We start from the raw sequence: 16,098 nt of genomic DNA on the forward strand, positions 1-16,098 counted from the left end.
CAAAGGCCATTAGTCTGTATCTAGTTAGAAAATAGTCCCCTGCCCTTTGCATGTTTGGCATTTGATCAGAAGAGGTCAGCTTGGGCCTTGGGGGCTCCATGTCTGCACCCTGTAGGCTCCTTTGTGCCTCAGTGGCCTCCTGCTAGACTGCTGGTTTTCTCTAAAGAAATAGACCATGTGTTCCTGGTAATCAGGGCTTTTAAACTGGTTGTGGCTTTGATCTGTGTTCAGGCATTGCAGCACATTCCAAAGGCAGTTTTGGACATTTCTGTCCCCACACCTGTCTGTGTCACCTTAGAGTGTGACAGCTGCATATATTAAGGCAGGCAGGACTCACTGCCGGGCCTCAGCTGTGTTGAGGTCAGAGCCTGACAGGGTGCCAGGCAGCAGGTGCTTCCTGTGGGTCTAACAGGCCATCTGCCAGATCTGTGAATTCACAGCCAGGCTGAATCTCCCCACACACCAGCACAGTGATAAAAGAGACTGAGACCCAAGGGGTTAAATGGGTTTGTTCTAGAGCAAGAGGAAAGAGAGCTTGACAAAAAGCGATGGCTCCAAAGAGGAGTTTTTAAAATAGCAGTCAGAGCACAGTGTGGTGTACTGAGAGCTCCTCCATGGGCCAGAACACTGCACTATGGATATCAGCTCATTTAATGTTCATGGCACCTCCAAGGGGTGATGAGGCGGCTGGCACCTAGGGAAGAGGGGGACTCATAGAATGATGGCTTCAGTCCTGCATGGCCAGTGCCCCTGCCCCAGCCTTGGCCTAGGCCTTCCTTTGCAAAGACAGTCCCTCCCTGGCAGCTGCCCTCTCCTGCTGAGACCCTCCAGAGCTGTGGCACCGGATGAGTGCATGACTGGGTGGCTTCGGGCGCGGTGAGAACTGACAGAGGTGGTGGAGTCTCTCCGCCTCATCTTGGCTGCTTGCTGGCTCTGTGGCCTCATCCAATGTCCCTGCTTTAGAAATGAGGAAACTCAGGCACAGAGGTTAAGCACCTTTCCAAAAGTTTTCTGGCTGGTGGCCTGCCATATGTGATTGCACACAGGTGACTGCGTGCCCTTGTAGATGCCTCAAGACTGTGGGGGCCCGTGTTTCCTTTTTCCTTTGGGCTGCCTCTCATGTCTTCCTCCCCGGCTACCTGCCCCTCAGTCCCGAGGACGAGGTATGGTAAATGTTGTCACAATCTTCTCACAGTGCTCCTCCCTGTGCTCAGGACTCCTTACTCCGCCTGAAGGACCACCAGCAGTGTTTTGAGTGCTCCGACGTGGCTCTAAACGAGGCAGTCCAGCAGATGGGAAATGTGAGTGAAGCTGCAGCCAAGGAGGAGTGGGTAGCCACAGTGACCCAGCTGCTGCTGGGCATCGAGCAGGCACTCTCGGCAGACAGCAGTGGTAGCATCCTGAAGGAATCATCCTCTGCCACTGGCCTCATCCGGCTCACCAACAACCTTATCCAGGTAACCCCTGGCTTGATCCTGTCCTGCCCCGCCTCAGCAGGGATGGCCATCTGATGTCCCCCTTTTTCATAGTTTATTGGCTTTTATTGCAAGTCACATACTCCAAGGGGATGCGTTGGCTTCTCTGGCTGGAGGAGGCAGGTGTCTCAGGTGGCGAGTGGCTGTGCACTGGCTGCAAACCTTCCCAGGGCTGGTCGGGCCTCGGGGTTCAAGACAGTGTAGTACTTGGCACAGAATTCTTCCAGACCACCTGTCCGGAGGGGAGGAGGCAGGCTCAGAGCAGGAGACCCTGGCCTGTGTACAGCGAGCTGAGAGCAGAACTGGGGCTGGAACCCAGGTCTCCCGTCTCCCACTGGGCTCTCTACCATCCGCATTGCCCTGGCACCTGTAGCTGCAGGATGTCGATAGCACCCTGTGTCAGCCAGGCAGGCTTTGTGCCAGGGAACCTTCCTCTGAGCCACCCTTGCTGTCTTCTGACAGCTCCCACTCAGGCTGTCAGCACGTCCTGCCACATCCTCGTCCTTAACATCCCCATCTTCTGCTTCCCCTTCCATCTTCACAGCCCTGCCTTAGCCTAGGCCGCCGCCATATCTTGCTCGAACCGTGGCAGCATGCTACTCGTAGTCCTCCCTGCCCCCTCTGCCCCGCCAGTCCAGCCCCCACCCTACCATGGAGGCACTTTTCCAAAACGGGAATATGAGTATGCTCCTTCCTTGCTCCACCCTTCCTGTTCCCTTCAGGGTGCCTGTCACCCATGGCATACTGATCCACCGGCCTCTCTCTTCACCCTCATCTTTTACTTCCTGGACAGCCTCTGGGGCCTTTGCCAGCATGCCTGTCCTCTGCGCCCACTCCCAGCCCCCTCTTGGGATCAGTAATACCACAGCTACTCCCATGGAAACCTTTCAAAGGTTCTCTTCTGTCTGTCTCCACCCCTCCTCTGCGACCCTACTCTAACCTCAGTTGCTTTCATCACAGCAGCCACTGATCTGTGGCTCTTGTGTGGCTTCTCTTTGGCTCTCTTCCCCCTGGGCTATCAACTCCGCCATGACCCATTCAGCTCTCCCCCTCGTGTCTGGCACAGGGCCTAGTACACAGTAGGAACTGCATGTGGCATGAGGGAGGTGGTCAGAGCTGGCTTCTCTGAAGTCTGGGTATAATTCTGTTGTTGGGCTCTGTGTTCTTCTGTTCGATGACCTGATGGGATGCTGCTGGGCCAGTTTTCCCACATCAAAGCAGTGGAGATGGACAGGCAGCATACTCCCCTGCCCCCAACCGTGCTCTGCCCTGAGGACTCATCCTGGGTTGAGGGAGAGAGCTGGCCCTCTCTCCTATCCCACCCAGGAGTGCTGTGACACTCCTGTCCCACCCAGATCATCGACTGCAGCATGGCCGTGCAGGAAGAGCCCAAGGAGCCCCACGTCTCCTCAGTGCTGCCCTGGATCATCCTACATCGGATCATCTGGCAGGAAGAAGACACCTTCCACTCCCTGTGCCACCAGCAGCAGCTCCAAAACCCAGAGGATGAAGGTGGTGGGAAGTGGGTCTGGGTGGGGGTGGACCTTGACCTGTGTCCTTGCCTCCTGCCCCTGCCCCAGGGCCCGGCAGCTCTATCCAAGTCCTGTGAGTGGGCTTGGCATTTAGTTGACAGACGTTTTTGTGATACTTGGACAGAGGCAGAGGCTCCCTTAGGGAGCTCACTGTGCAGGGGGGTCCGGAGTCAGTGGGTGTGAGAAGTATTTCACATCTGGTGCAGGTGGCAGCACAGAGGAAATGACAGTGTGGTGAGTGCTTATGAAGGGCGCCGTCACTGCTCTAAGAGGCCTCATACCTGCTAATTCCTTTGAACCCCACTACAGTCCCAAGAGATGGGCAGCCCTGTGCAAGCCATCGCACTTATCCGTTGCCCCCCAGCCCCTCCTGGGTGTGGGCCAGTGAGGCTGGAGGGCAGGGCAGAGCAAGCCAGCACAGGTTCCAAATCCCAGCTGTCACTTCTTGGCTGTAACCTCAGGCAAGTCATGTAACCTATCAGCCTATATTCCCTATATCCACACTGGGAACAATGGTACCTGTCCCAGAGGGTTGTTCCAAGGACAAAATGGAAAAATAGAGCCATCACTTGCTGTGGCAAATCAGTGCCGGCACTTGGAGGTGCCGGGTGCAGAGTTGTCATTACGAAGAGTCCAGAGAGGGTGAGCCTGGGGTCCTTTATAGACATGACACATGAGCCAGGTCAGTGCAGTGGTAGAAAATGTGGTTGATTGAATAAATTATATAAGAAGAACAGCTAAGTGACATCTAAGCAACGATGGCCTGTAATTCTACCAAATAGATTTTTTTTCTCTGGTTTTCTTGCGTTTTCTGTCTAAACTTGGCCATCTACGTGTACTTTTTACATAGCCATGATTGTAATAACACATTTTTCTATATATAATCAACTAACTTAAAATTAAACTTATTGGGGATTTTCCCTTAGTAATTTGAAAAATCAAAAAAAAAAAAAAATGTGGAAAGGAAAGAAAGCCAGCCCTGTTCCAGTGAGCGCGGAGGTGACGCATGGCACGTCTCCCCCCATTCCCTCTGTCTGTTTGCTCCCCAGTTATTTATCAGCCGCTCTCTGCACGTCAGGCCTCTGTGAATAAGATAACTCAGGCCTTGACAGCTTCATGGTGGCAGGAGACAGACAGGAACACCAACACGCGCAGAGTCAGCGCGGCCGCCGCCGGGGCGGGGCGGGGCGGGGCTTGGGCTGAGGCCTGGTGGGAGAGCAGGGGCAGAGGAGGACACCGAAGAGGTGCAGCCGCATAGACAGGGACGCAAGAAGGCCGGGCCACGTGGGGCGGGCATGGGAAGGGACCACATTGCCAAAGGCTCTCAGGCCCTATTTTATAAAGCTCCATAGTCTCAATGCCGATGAGAAGCGCCTTGCTTCCTGAGCTGTCCCCGCTGCTGAGGCCTCAGGATGACCGCAGGTTTTCTCGTTCACAGGCCACACGTTAGCAAACCCTTCACATATACCTTTTTGCTTCTGCTAAATTGTTTTTTTGTGGATCAATTTCTAGGATGAATACCTTTAGAACTCTTGACAAATAGTACCTCTATGTTTCCCAAAAGGGTTTTAAGGGTGAAGATTAAGGTTTACAACCATAAATGTTTATTATTTTTCTGGATTAAGTCTCCTTTCCCCAAAAATTAATTACGCAAATGAAGTAGTTTTTTATAAAAACTACCACTGAGCAAACTGGAAAAGGAGATCAATCAAATACCATAAACTTTGAAAGTATTAGCCAAGGAAAGAAATCAAAGATTCTGGTGGACTGGCAGCAAACAGGTGTGGTTCCTGTCCCCTCCTCTGCCCCCACTGGAAAACTGAGGTAAGATGGCAAGTTGACAGAATTCTGGGAAATGCTATTAATATCGCATTTATAGAGAATGCACTGGTGAGGAAGGCCCTCCATATCTCCTGGAGCCTGGCAGAGTCAGGAAGGGCTGCAGGGTCCTACAATTTTCTAGTGACTAGGCTGTGTCGAGGGAAGGGGCCCAGGGATAAACACACTTCGGGCCGGTGATAAGGGGCCTGACATTGAACACTGTTACATATCGAGTTCTCTGGAAGCAGACACTGAGATGGTTTATTAGGGATCACTACTTGTCAAAGGAAGGGGATGGGGGAAGCAGAATGGGGCAGAGAGAGAATGCTAGCTGCGATGCAGGCCTGCAAAGCCTCAGCCCAGAACGAGGAGCTCTAGAGTAGAGGTGCCCATCCAAGTTGTACCAGGTTGGGTGGAAGTAGCCAGACCTTTATACTCCTGTCTCACTCAGCCACTGGATGTGGACTTCTGCAGGAAGTACATGACCTTGGGTGAAAGGAGTCTGCAGTTGCAGTAGACCCTGAAGGAACTGACAGCTAAAGGCTGTCTGCTGACTGCACTCCTCTTACTAAACAGGAAATCCTTATAGGGGATCTCAGAGGAGAAAACAAAACTTAGGTCTCCCAACAATGACTGCGCACAGCCCTAGCCAGGTGATCTCCCTTCTACGTCTGCAGACACAGGCTACGGAAAAGTGGATTGAGAGCAACATCTGCTTTACAATTAATTATAGCTTTAAGGAAAGGTCTTACATTGTGTGAGAGAGTGCCCCAGAAAATTTATTCATGATATATTAGAGCACTTACATGGTCTGAAGGAGCTGCCTTAGCCGACCATGAGCAGGATAGAAAGAAATGAGGTGGCAAGTATTCTAACATATAGTCCACACCCTTCCTCATGTGAGGGGCAAGAAGGAAAGAAGAACATACCATGCAAAAACCAGATGTACTCTGTTTGGAAGGAAAATTACACCAGGGAGTAGAGGCAAAGGCCCTGTAAATGAGTTGCACAAGAAAATGAGTTATGTAAAAATTAGAGCTGATAAAATTCAAAAACAAACAAACAAAAAACAATTACAGAACTAAGGGAAAACGCTGTAAACCAAATCTCACCATTGTAAACTAATAAACCAAAAACAGCAAGGAGCAGAATAAATACAGCTGAAACTGAAACGAGTGGATGCAGTTAGTAGCCAAGAGTATTAGGGAGAAGATATGATAGATACAAAAAACAAAGATGGTTCAGTGTGAGGGTAAATGGTGCCCTTGATGGAAAGACTCCAACAATGAAACAGGAGAAGCAACGAACTCAATTTCAATACAGGCAAATTTTTCTCTGAATTGTAATAAAACCAAAATCTTCAGATCCAAGGTATACAGTATATATCAAGAAAATTGATATACAACAATCTATATCAAGATAAATCCTGGTTAAGGATCTACTTTAAGAATAAAGATTTTTAGATTTCTAAACAGAAAAAGCAGTTTATCTTTATGGGATAAATGAATGAGACTCATTTCAGATTTCTCCAAAACAGCATTCAGTGCAGTTTGGGTGATGTCTATATGTCTGCACAGTTTGCAGGAAAAGAAAGTGTGACCTAAGACATCTAGCCAAGTCGTTTGTAATTGTAGCGGTAACAGACATTTATAAACAGGGATTCCAGCTCCTACGAGTGCTTCTTAAAAACACTTGGAGGATGAAGTCAGTAAATCAACATGAGTCAGAATGAAATTCCTCAGGAATGAAAAAGCCATGGGAAAGAACTTTCAATGAACACCAAATCTGTTTAAATTTGGAATTGAGAGAAAGCAACTGGGCTAATTATGGTTGTAGAACAGAATGTAAATGTTATAAACCTTGAGGCACTTCAAATAATATGCACAACAAAATCGAGAGATGGGGAAAAGAAGGAAGTGTTATAAATTGTCACTCATCTTGTTTTATAGTCAATTTGATGCTGTTGGATTGGAAGTGAAAAGACTCATAAAAAACTGAATGGCTTGAACTTCTTAATGATTTTTGACTTTAACCAATGCTTTTCATAACTTTTTGACTTTTACTGTTGGATTGGCCAACAGTAAAAAGAATGAAACAAATTTCATGAAATAATCCTTATATTACTGGGTGTAATCCCTCTAGTATTTTCTATTCTAATGTATTCTATCTTAAAACTTTAAAAAAATGTTAGTTACAGGCCCAATAATGGGTTATTGCCCAGATTTCAAAAACAGCAAAGGCTCTTTAAAGAAACTAGTAATAGTTCCAGTGGTGGACATTTAACTGAAACTTAGTGTAGTTCTTTTTACTTCTGTAATATTCAAATAAACTTAAATATAAGAATTTTTGTTTTTGTAGATGGTGTATGTAATATGGGTTCCATTGTTATAAATTATCTCTTTCAGAACATCTCATATGTGGACAGGAAAATGCTTTCAATGGTGTGTACAGAATTTCAGTATTGGTGGATGGAATATTCCTTCTTTATTCTTTCCTGCGTGACTTGAATTGCTTAGTAAAGCTAGTCAAGTCATTACTTATTTTAAAAAGACAAAAAGGAAAGGAAGGAAAATCTGTGGCTCTCTTGGAAAAGACAGCAAAACCCACGAAGGAGAGACTGAGCCCTGCAGCTCCCTCAAATGTCCCTGCGCTGACTGTCGGTCTGCTCTTTCCCTAGTGATGTCCGAGACGCCCATGCTCCCATCCTCCCTCATGCTGCTCAATACAGCCCACGAGTACTTGGGCAGGAGGTCCTGGTGCTGCAATTCAGATGGGGCTCTGCTGCGATTCTACGTAAGTGCTGCTGGGGCTTGTTCGGCCTTCCCCTGCAGTGGGGCCTGCTATACTTCTTTGCCTTACTGCACAGATACAACTGCTCAGAGTTGCCAGAGCCAAAGTCTGAACTTGGTGTGCTGTGCACCTGAGGCTCAGGGGGCTCTGGATCTGGCCTTGAACTGCAGGTGGTTTTAAATCCACTAGTTGTTACTAAGTCTGTTGTGTCGGGCTTAGGGCCAGGCCTTTAATAGTAATTTTAGAAGTAAATACTGCAATCACCACCCTCTATTGAGTCCTGTTTGTCAAGCACCACTCATCATGCCAGGTAATATTTGCTCAGTCAATAGCTATTGCATTCATTCACTCAGTAAATATTTAGTGAGCACAAATAGACTTCCTGTCACCTGCCAGCTGTGATTGACCAGGCTTACTAGGGATAAGAGCCCCACCTCAGAACCTCACTGTTGAGTGCAAGGCCAAGCAGCACTCAGACAAGTTACGGAGCACAGGAGGGGCTCCCAAACCAGCCGGTAATGTCTGTTAATAAATGTTTTAGTGGAACATAGTCACACCCTTCAATTACATATTAATGTTAACTATGGCTGCTTTTGCAATAAATATAGTGGCAGGGTTGGGTAGCTCTGATAGAGTCCATGTGGCCCTTGAAGCCTAAAATATTTACTATCTGGCCCTTTAAGAAAAGGTTTGCCAACCTCTGCTGTTCGCCCTTTAGTGAGCATGCCCTCTCCACACCTGCAGCCTTCTTCCAGTCTTCCTGATCCTCCTCTGTCCTGTGCTTTCCCCATGGCTCTCATCACCTTCTAGCAGGCACTGATTTATTATGTCTATTGTTTGTAAACGTAATATTGAAATATAACTTCTCTATTAAATGTAACATCCACGAAGGTAGAATTTTTGTTAGTTTTATTCAGTGCTGGATCTAAGTCCCTTGAGCAGCATCTAGCCCATAGTAGGTGCTTAATAAATATGGGTTGACTAAATGAGACTAAGAATATGTATAGCAGTTATGTATGAATAGGGCTTGACAGTTTGCAAAGCATTTGTGTTGTGGACTTGGAGACTTGGCCAGGAGACCCGTCTTGCTGGCTCTGGGCACTAGAGCTTGTTGGTGTCTGAGGCGGGATCCAGCTGCAGCTGTAGATGCCTGAGTGTCTGCCCCACCCTGGGAGCTCTGAGAGCCTCTGGGGTGCTCACCCTGGGTCAGCTCCATGCTCCAGGACCATTTTTGGAAGAATCATGCCAGACTGAAACTATAATCCTGCCCAGGAACCACTGACTTCCTTCTGCCTTTTCTCTCCCAATTAGAGAGCATGGAGACACTGATTACTTCCACAGAGTCGACAAGGCAGTCACCCTATGTTGATAGGGGCAAGTTGAGAATGAGTTAGCACCTTTGCAAGCTGGCATCCAGAGATGGTGGCGCTGAGAGGGAAAGGAAGGTTGAAGGCGTGATGATGGGATGGTCCTCCTCCCGGTTTTTCTTAGTCTGTATCTTTTTTCGTGGAACATGAGTTCTAGTTGCTGGGATCTGCCAACTGAATTTGGGAGAGTAGAAGTGATATGAATGATGCTGTGTTTCATTTTATAGCTCCTAATTTTCCTGCCCAAGGTCCAGCCTTTAGATTCCTCTGACTCCTGCAGCAACTTCACCTTTGTGGACACGACCCCTGCTTGTTAACTGTGCCCTTTCTCTGCTTAACACCTGACCACCCCGTGCCTTCTGCCTGTCACACTCTCCCCCAGGGCCTGCAAGGCTGGCTTGTTGTTTCTTTCCTGCCCTGCAGGTGTCAGGTCAGCCTTCTCAAAGAGGTCTTCCCCGGTCTCAGCACTTTCTGTCCCATTGACCGCTGGGCAGCCCTGCTCTTTGTCTCTATGTCACGTGCCCCTCTTCCAGCAAATGGCATCCCGGAGACCAGGGACCTTTTCTGTCTTGCTGTCGGTGGCATCCCTAGGGCCCTGAGTAGTGCTGGCACAGATTACTGCCCAGTTGATGTTTCCTGAGTGAATGAACAAAGACATACATTCACTGATGCAGAAAGGCTTGCTGAGCACCCATCATTCTGGGTACTGTGGGGCTTGGGGAGGTAGTACTTTATTGCCGCCTCCTCTTGTGGCCCGGAGACCTTCTGTGTAGATTGCTTTCTTGGATAGAGAAGAAATGTTCTCAGAGGGAGAAATCTTCTGGATCTCTTCTTAAGTTAGTATTTCTTTTTATGTTTCATTTGGGTTAATGAGTGCTCATCTACACACTGCTCAAATGGCCCTCTCCCATGGGGCCTTTAATGACTTCTGGGCAGTCCCTCCTACACTGTGTCCTGTGTACCACCACACAGATTGTGTACACATTAACCATCTGCTGTATTTGCTGTAAACTTGTCTTCTAATAGAAATAAAGTCACAAAAAGGTTAACATGATCTTTATTACCTTCTCCCCCTCTCTTGAAATTGGCATGTATATTGTTGGCCATGTTTTTTTTTTTTTTATCTAACTTGCATACTGTGTTTCAGTAAGCAATTTATAGTTGCACGGGTTTTTAAATTTTGCATACAAAATATCGTAGTATGTAACTTTTTGCAACTTGATTTTATTCATTTCAGTTTCAATGAGATATATTCACATTGATACAAGAAATTCTGGTTCATTCATTTTAATTTCTTTATAGGATCCTAGTGTGTAAGTATACCAAAATTTAAAATTTTCTATTATGGAAAATTCCAAACATGTATTGAGGTAGAAATAATAATATAGTGAGCCCATACACTGATCAATAATTATTAACTCATAACGCATAGCCGGTCCTTCATCTAACCCTTCCCCAACCCATCCCACAATATTTTGAAGCAAATCTTAGCCATTATATCACTATGTTAGTTACCATAATTTTTTAAATCTATTCTTCTAATGATAGCGTTACGGTTTATTCATTTGTGTGTGTGTGTTATAAGCAATATTGCGGTTAATATCCACCAACAAATTATTTTATGTGTACATGTGAGAGTTCCTCTAGTGTGGATTCCAGTAAAAGGAATTACCAGGTCACAGGTTTGCATATGTTCATCTTTAAATTCTATAATTTTCAAATTGTTCTCTAAAATAGTTGAACTAAGTTTGTGCTTTTGATGGCAGTATGGGAATTCCCACACATCCCTGGCAGACCAATTTAAAGACTTAAATGTCGATGCCTATCTGAGAGGATGAAATGGCATTTCATTATTCTTAAGTATTCTTTTTAATAATTTGTAATTATTACTGAGGTTGAGAATCTTTGTATGTTTATGAGTCCCCTAGATTTCCTTGTTGGTAATTTGCCTATCTTTATAATTCATCCATTTTTGTATTGAGTTGTTTTTCTTTTTTCCTATTGATTTGTAGAGTTCTTTATGTACTCTGAATTCCAGTCTTTTGTCTGAAATGTTTCACCAGTTTTCTATGCACATTGTGTGTGTGTGTGTGTGTGTGTGTGTGTGTGTGTGTTCTATTTCTATGCAGTTTTATGTGTCTTGTCTTTTAACTCTGTGTATGGCATTTGTTTTAGAGAATTAAAAAATTTTAATGTCAAACATATCAATCCTTTCCTTGTGATTTTGTTGTAGTTTGTTTAAAAAGCTCTTTCCTCCTGTGAGATTATAAAGATATTCTCTGTTAATCTAAAAGTTCACTCTCATGTTTCACAACTGGTCTTTATTCCATCTGGATTTCATTTCTGTTAATGAGCTAAGGTAGAAACTCCTTTTACAGTTTATATGGATGGCTAGTTTGTATTATTTATCGAAGAGTCTGTTCTCTCTGCACCAACTCGTAAGGTCCCCTCTGTCTTCTGTCCATACATGGGCTCAGTTCTCGCGATTGGTTTAGGTGCGAGTACCATGTTGTCTTTGGGAGATCTTGATACCCATGAGGATTAATCTTTATGTTCCAATCAATCACATTCCTTGGCTATTCTTGGCCCTTTCCTCTTCCTAAACACTGTAAGATGGGTCAGGAAGGTTTTGTGAATCACCCCCTCCCCACTGGAATTTGATTGGAGTGGCATTGACCTCAGATTAAATTGGGGGAATGTTGTCATTTTTTACATGATTGAGTCTTTCCAGTTATGAACATAGTATATCTCTCCATTTATTTAGGTCTTATATTTTTATGTTCCTTAATACAGTTTTATGATTTTCTCCTTAAAACTCTTAATTTTGTTAGATTTATACCTAGGGTATTACCTTTTTAAAAAATAAGTGTTGTAAGGAAATATTGAATCAAATTTTCCACTTTGTTTTTACAGGCACCTAGGAACAGTATTTTTTTTTATTTTTATTTTTTAACAATAAGTGTCTCTGCATAGCTTCTTTGGTTATTGCTTTTATTCATTCTAGTGGGTTGTAGATTTCTTGAATTTTTTATGTAGACAGTCATATTGTCCGTAAATAACTACTTTTTCTTTCCTTTTCGATCTTTATAGTTCCTTTTTTGTGTGTGTCACTCTCTTGGTGAGGGGTTGGCAAAACTTTTGCTGTAAAAGGATAGATGGCGAGTCTCGTAGGCTTTGCAGGCCGCAGGGTCCCTGTCACAACTACTCAGCCCTCCTGCTGTGGCACAAGAGCAGCCACGGACAGTGTGTAAAGACAACACGTGAAAACTTGTGGGTGTTGAAATTTGAATTTCACATTTCAGGTGTTACAAAATATTCTTCTTTTGATTTTTTTCCCCCAGTCATTTAAAAATGTAAATGCTGTTCTTGGCTCCCGGGCAAGAAACAGGCAATGGTAGGATTTGTCCATTGACTAGTTTGTCACTCCGTATCTAAAGTGCTCACACTTGTACGCTCCCTCATTTTAGACTATTGTCTCTGTTTCTTTAGTGATTATAGACCCACTATATTTTCTCTTCTTAAGTCAATTATATTTTTGGAATGGTGTCCATATAAGCATAAAGTTGTTTATGGTGTTTGCTTATGATTTAAAATGTCTTTGTGGTATGTCTAGTTATGTCCCCTTTTTCATTGCTAAAATCACGTATTTGTGTTTTTTCCCTCCTTTTTAAAACAATAATTTTTTCTAAGGTTTATCAAAATTAGTTTTTCAAACTACCAGTTACCGGTTTATTGATCTATTTTTTCTTTGCTTTCTAGTTCATTAATTGCCACTTTAATATTTATTATTTCTTTTTATATCTTTTTGGATTTACTTTGTGTTTTTTGAATTAACTTATTGAAGTGAATGCTTATTTTTTCCAATGTTTGCATCGAAGATTATAATCTCCCCCCAAAGTACATTTTTAGCTATATGCCATCATTTTGACATTGGATATTTGCTACATTTATGTAATTGACTTCCGATTTTATTGAATTACATTCAGAGGATGTGATCTGTATTATAGCTTGTCTTTAGTATTTGTTGAGACTTGCCTTTTGACTAGTTTTGAGAAGAACATGCATTTGTTAATAGTTGGGCATGACAATAGCCACTAGGTCTGTTATCTGTAGATATCACTTGTTCACTGTGTCTCTGCTGTTCATGTCCTCTGTACTCCTCACTGGTGTATTGTCTGAGAGATTCCCTTAGCCCTAATGGGATTTATCATTTTACATTATAACTATTTGTTTAATTAACTGCCCCACCATTGGAATCTGAGGGACTGTGTTACGCTGTGCCTAGCATAGGAAGGTGCTCAGTAAAAATTTCGGGAACAAAGTTCTAAATACATGAGTAAGAAGTTCCTAGAAGACATATAATATGTCCTTCTAGCAGCTGGTGGAAGCCAACTTGGTGTGCTGGAAGGAAGGCAGCTTAGGAACCCCCTCCGTAGCCATTGCAAAGCTGGGCCCAGAATGGCTTCCATGAGGGTGACAGGCCCTTTCCAGAAAATAGGCCCAACAGACACGGTCTCCTCAGGTTAACGGAGCTGATAGAATAGTGGTCTCCCTAAGGCCTTGCCATGCCAGGAGGCTGCAGCCCTCTCCTCAGGCCTCTCTTCCCGCCCACCTACGGTAGGTACGAGTTCTCCAGAAGGAGCTTACTGCGTCCACCTCTGAAGACACACACCCCTATAAGGAGGAGCTGGAGACGGCCTTGGAACAGTGCTTCTACTGCCTGTACAGCTTCCCCAGCAAGAAGAGCAAGGCCAGGTACCTGGAGGAGCACTCGGCCCAGCAGGTGAGGCACTGCACCAGGCCCACTGCACCTACCCCTGCTGGGAAGAGTGGGGCTTGGGGAGGCAGGAGCTCTGAGCCCTCCCGAAGGACGTCATTTGCCGACACGCAGCTCTGCCATGACAGCACTGTGACCTGCCTTCTGTCTTTTTTCAAGGTGGACCTTATATGGGAAGATGCCCTGTTTATGTTTGAGTATTTTAAGCCCAAGACCCTTCCTGAATTCGACAGCTACAAAACCAGCACTGTTTCTGCTGACTTGGCCAACCTCCTGAAGAGAATTGCCACCATCGTGCCCCGAACAGAGAGGCCAGCCCTGAGCCTGGACAAAGTCTCCGCCTATATTGAGGGGACCTCAGCTGAGGTAGGGGCTGTGTCCTATCACCTTGTCCTATAGCACTGCTGCACATGTGTCTTGGCTCTGCACCAAAAGTCAGGACCATGAGAAGTGATGTAAATGGTCATAGGTTTGCAGCATTACTGGTCACATCTGAGTCCCTGGCTCTGCCTTCTTTTATCTTTGCTTTCTTACCTGCCAGGTGCCCTGCCTCCCTGAAGGGGCTGACCCCTCCCCTCCTGTGGTAAATGAACTCTACTACCTGCTGGCTGATTACCATTTCAAAAACAAGGAGCAGTCCAAGGCCATCAAGTTCTATATGCATGACATCTGCATCTGCCCGGACAGGTGAGTGACTGGCTGACTGGCGGCTGAGGCCAGTGACCTTGACATGGGGCCAAGTTGGCAGGGGAGCTGGGTGACTGCAGCTCAGCAAGCTCTTACCTTCTCATAGCAAGGAGGCCAGGGAAGAGAATGACAAAGTGGCTTAGACCACAGTTATTAGGGAAGGCAAGTTTTCCTCAAAAAGAAGAACAGTGGAGAAGGCCTCTCTTTGGAAGACCCCTGGGCTGGGCACTGGGATCAAAGAAGGTGCAAGGTATCCATCCAGGGCCCGATGTGCAGCCTGGCTCTGTCCCGCGGGCTACATGCTGCCCCTTTCCCGGCTCCTTCCTGGAGAAGTCGGCTGATGTGTCCTCCTGCTTCTTCCAGGGCAGTATCTATAATTACAGTTGTTTTCTCATTTTGGAGGTGGGGTGGGAGTAATAGAAACACTCAAGCAGGAGTTCTTTTTCCTCGCTTTGACGCAGGAATTGTCACAACAGTAAATGTAGGAGAGCTCGTTGAGCACTGATGGCTTTTTCTTAAAATGTAGTGGTTGGCCTGCTCATTCTGAGGGCCCTGCTGAGCTCACAGAGTCTGAGTCGTTTGATTGAGCAGGAATATTTTCTCATGGCTGCCACATCTAGAAGGTAAACCTTGGGTCAAGATCAAAACAAGGCCACCCTCTTTGGCCCACCTGAGTCCAAAGGGTCCAGAGTTGCATCTGTAGGCACCTTTCCTGGAAGTCGTTAGGTGCCAGCCATAGTGACTGTTCTCAAACTGTGGGAAGCCACCTCTCTTGGGGGAACTGGAGAGTTCCACCTTCTTAGGATCTACCTGGCCATGGAGGTGGAACGTGGAGGTGGATCTACCTGGCCAACTTGCACGACTTGCATAGCTTGTGGGAAAGGTTCTCCCAGATCCCCTTTTGCTCAGCCTGTGGTTTCCTCCAGGCAGCGAGCCGCGAGTTGGTGGCCCTGGCTGGCCTCGCCAGGGTTGCTATGCCCCAGCGTGGTGGAACAGAGCGATGCTTAGGCTGGCTAAGTGCTTGCTGTGGGAGACGGATAGGAGTCCCCTCTTCTGCACTGCCACCTCCACGCCAAAAAGTGAGGGCAGTCACATCCACCTGTCTGTGGGGAGTGTCTTTTGTCTGACAGCCACTCAGTCAATGTTAAGAAGGTTACACAGCTCAACTGGGCCTTCCTTCAACCTGCACACCCAGCTGTTCAGAGGGTGTCTATCAGCCAGTCAGGCCCAGCCCGCCGAGAGCCCTACAGGAGAGGCAGGAGCTTCTGTGAGGACCCGCCCCAGGGCCAGGAGGGACTTAGTGGCCCAGTCCTGGGCCTCCTTCATTCTAGCCCTAATAGGCAAACTCCAGGGGAGATGGGCTCAGTCTCATCTTCTGTGCTAGCCAAAGCGGAAGTTTGAATACTGTTTTATTCTGTAAATCATCTGAGCCCACTTGGGTACAAGTGAAGCCCACAGTGGATGGCTGGGTGGATAATGGAGTGTTCTGGCCTCAGTGTTTGTTGGTGGTTCCTGTGGGATCAGAGTCTGTGAGGATGCTAATGACGGTTTTCTTCTCTACCCATGTTCACCGTTCCTTGCTCTTGCTGAGCTGGAAGTGGCCCAACTTAGCCAGGCGTTTTGCAGAGTGACATTTGGGGAGGGGTAGG

General features: G+C 46.2%; 1 protein-coding gene across 3 annotated transcripts in view; it reads left to right on the top strand.

Annotated features, from left to right (window-relative positions):
- The window catches only part of CABIN1 (calcineurin binding protein 1), a 135,825-nt gene that overhangs the window by 32,819 nt on the left and 86,908 nt on the right, over positions 1–16,098 (top strand). For all 3 annotated transcript variants that reach the window (XM_016126130.2, XM_036220352.1, XM_036220353.1), the window contains exons 17-22: positions 1,215–1,457; positions 2,831–2,987; positions 7,506–7,621; positions 13,607–13,768; positions 13,922–14,128; positions 14,304–14,449. In XM_016126130.2, the coding sequence (XP_015981616.2) occupies positions 1,215–1,457; positions 2,831–2,987; positions 7,506–7,621; positions 13,607–13,768; positions 13,922–14,128; positions 14,304–14,449 (1,031 nt within the window). The remainder of the gene's footprint in view (positions 1–1,214; positions 1,458–2,830; positions 2,988–7,505; positions 7,622–13,606; positions 13,769–13,921; positions 14,129–14,303; positions 14,450–16,098) is intronic.

Source organism: Rousettus aegyptiacus, unplaced genomic scaffold (genome assembly GCF_014176215.1).
Source record: "Rousettus aegyptiacus isolate mRouAeg1 unplaced genomic scaffold, mRouAeg1.p scaffold_m13_p_5, whole genome shotgun sequence".
In the NCBI taxonomy this organism is placed as follows: domain Eukaryota; kingdom Metazoa; phylum Chordata; class Mammalia; order Chiroptera; family Pteropodidae; genus Rousettus; species Rousettus aegyptiacus.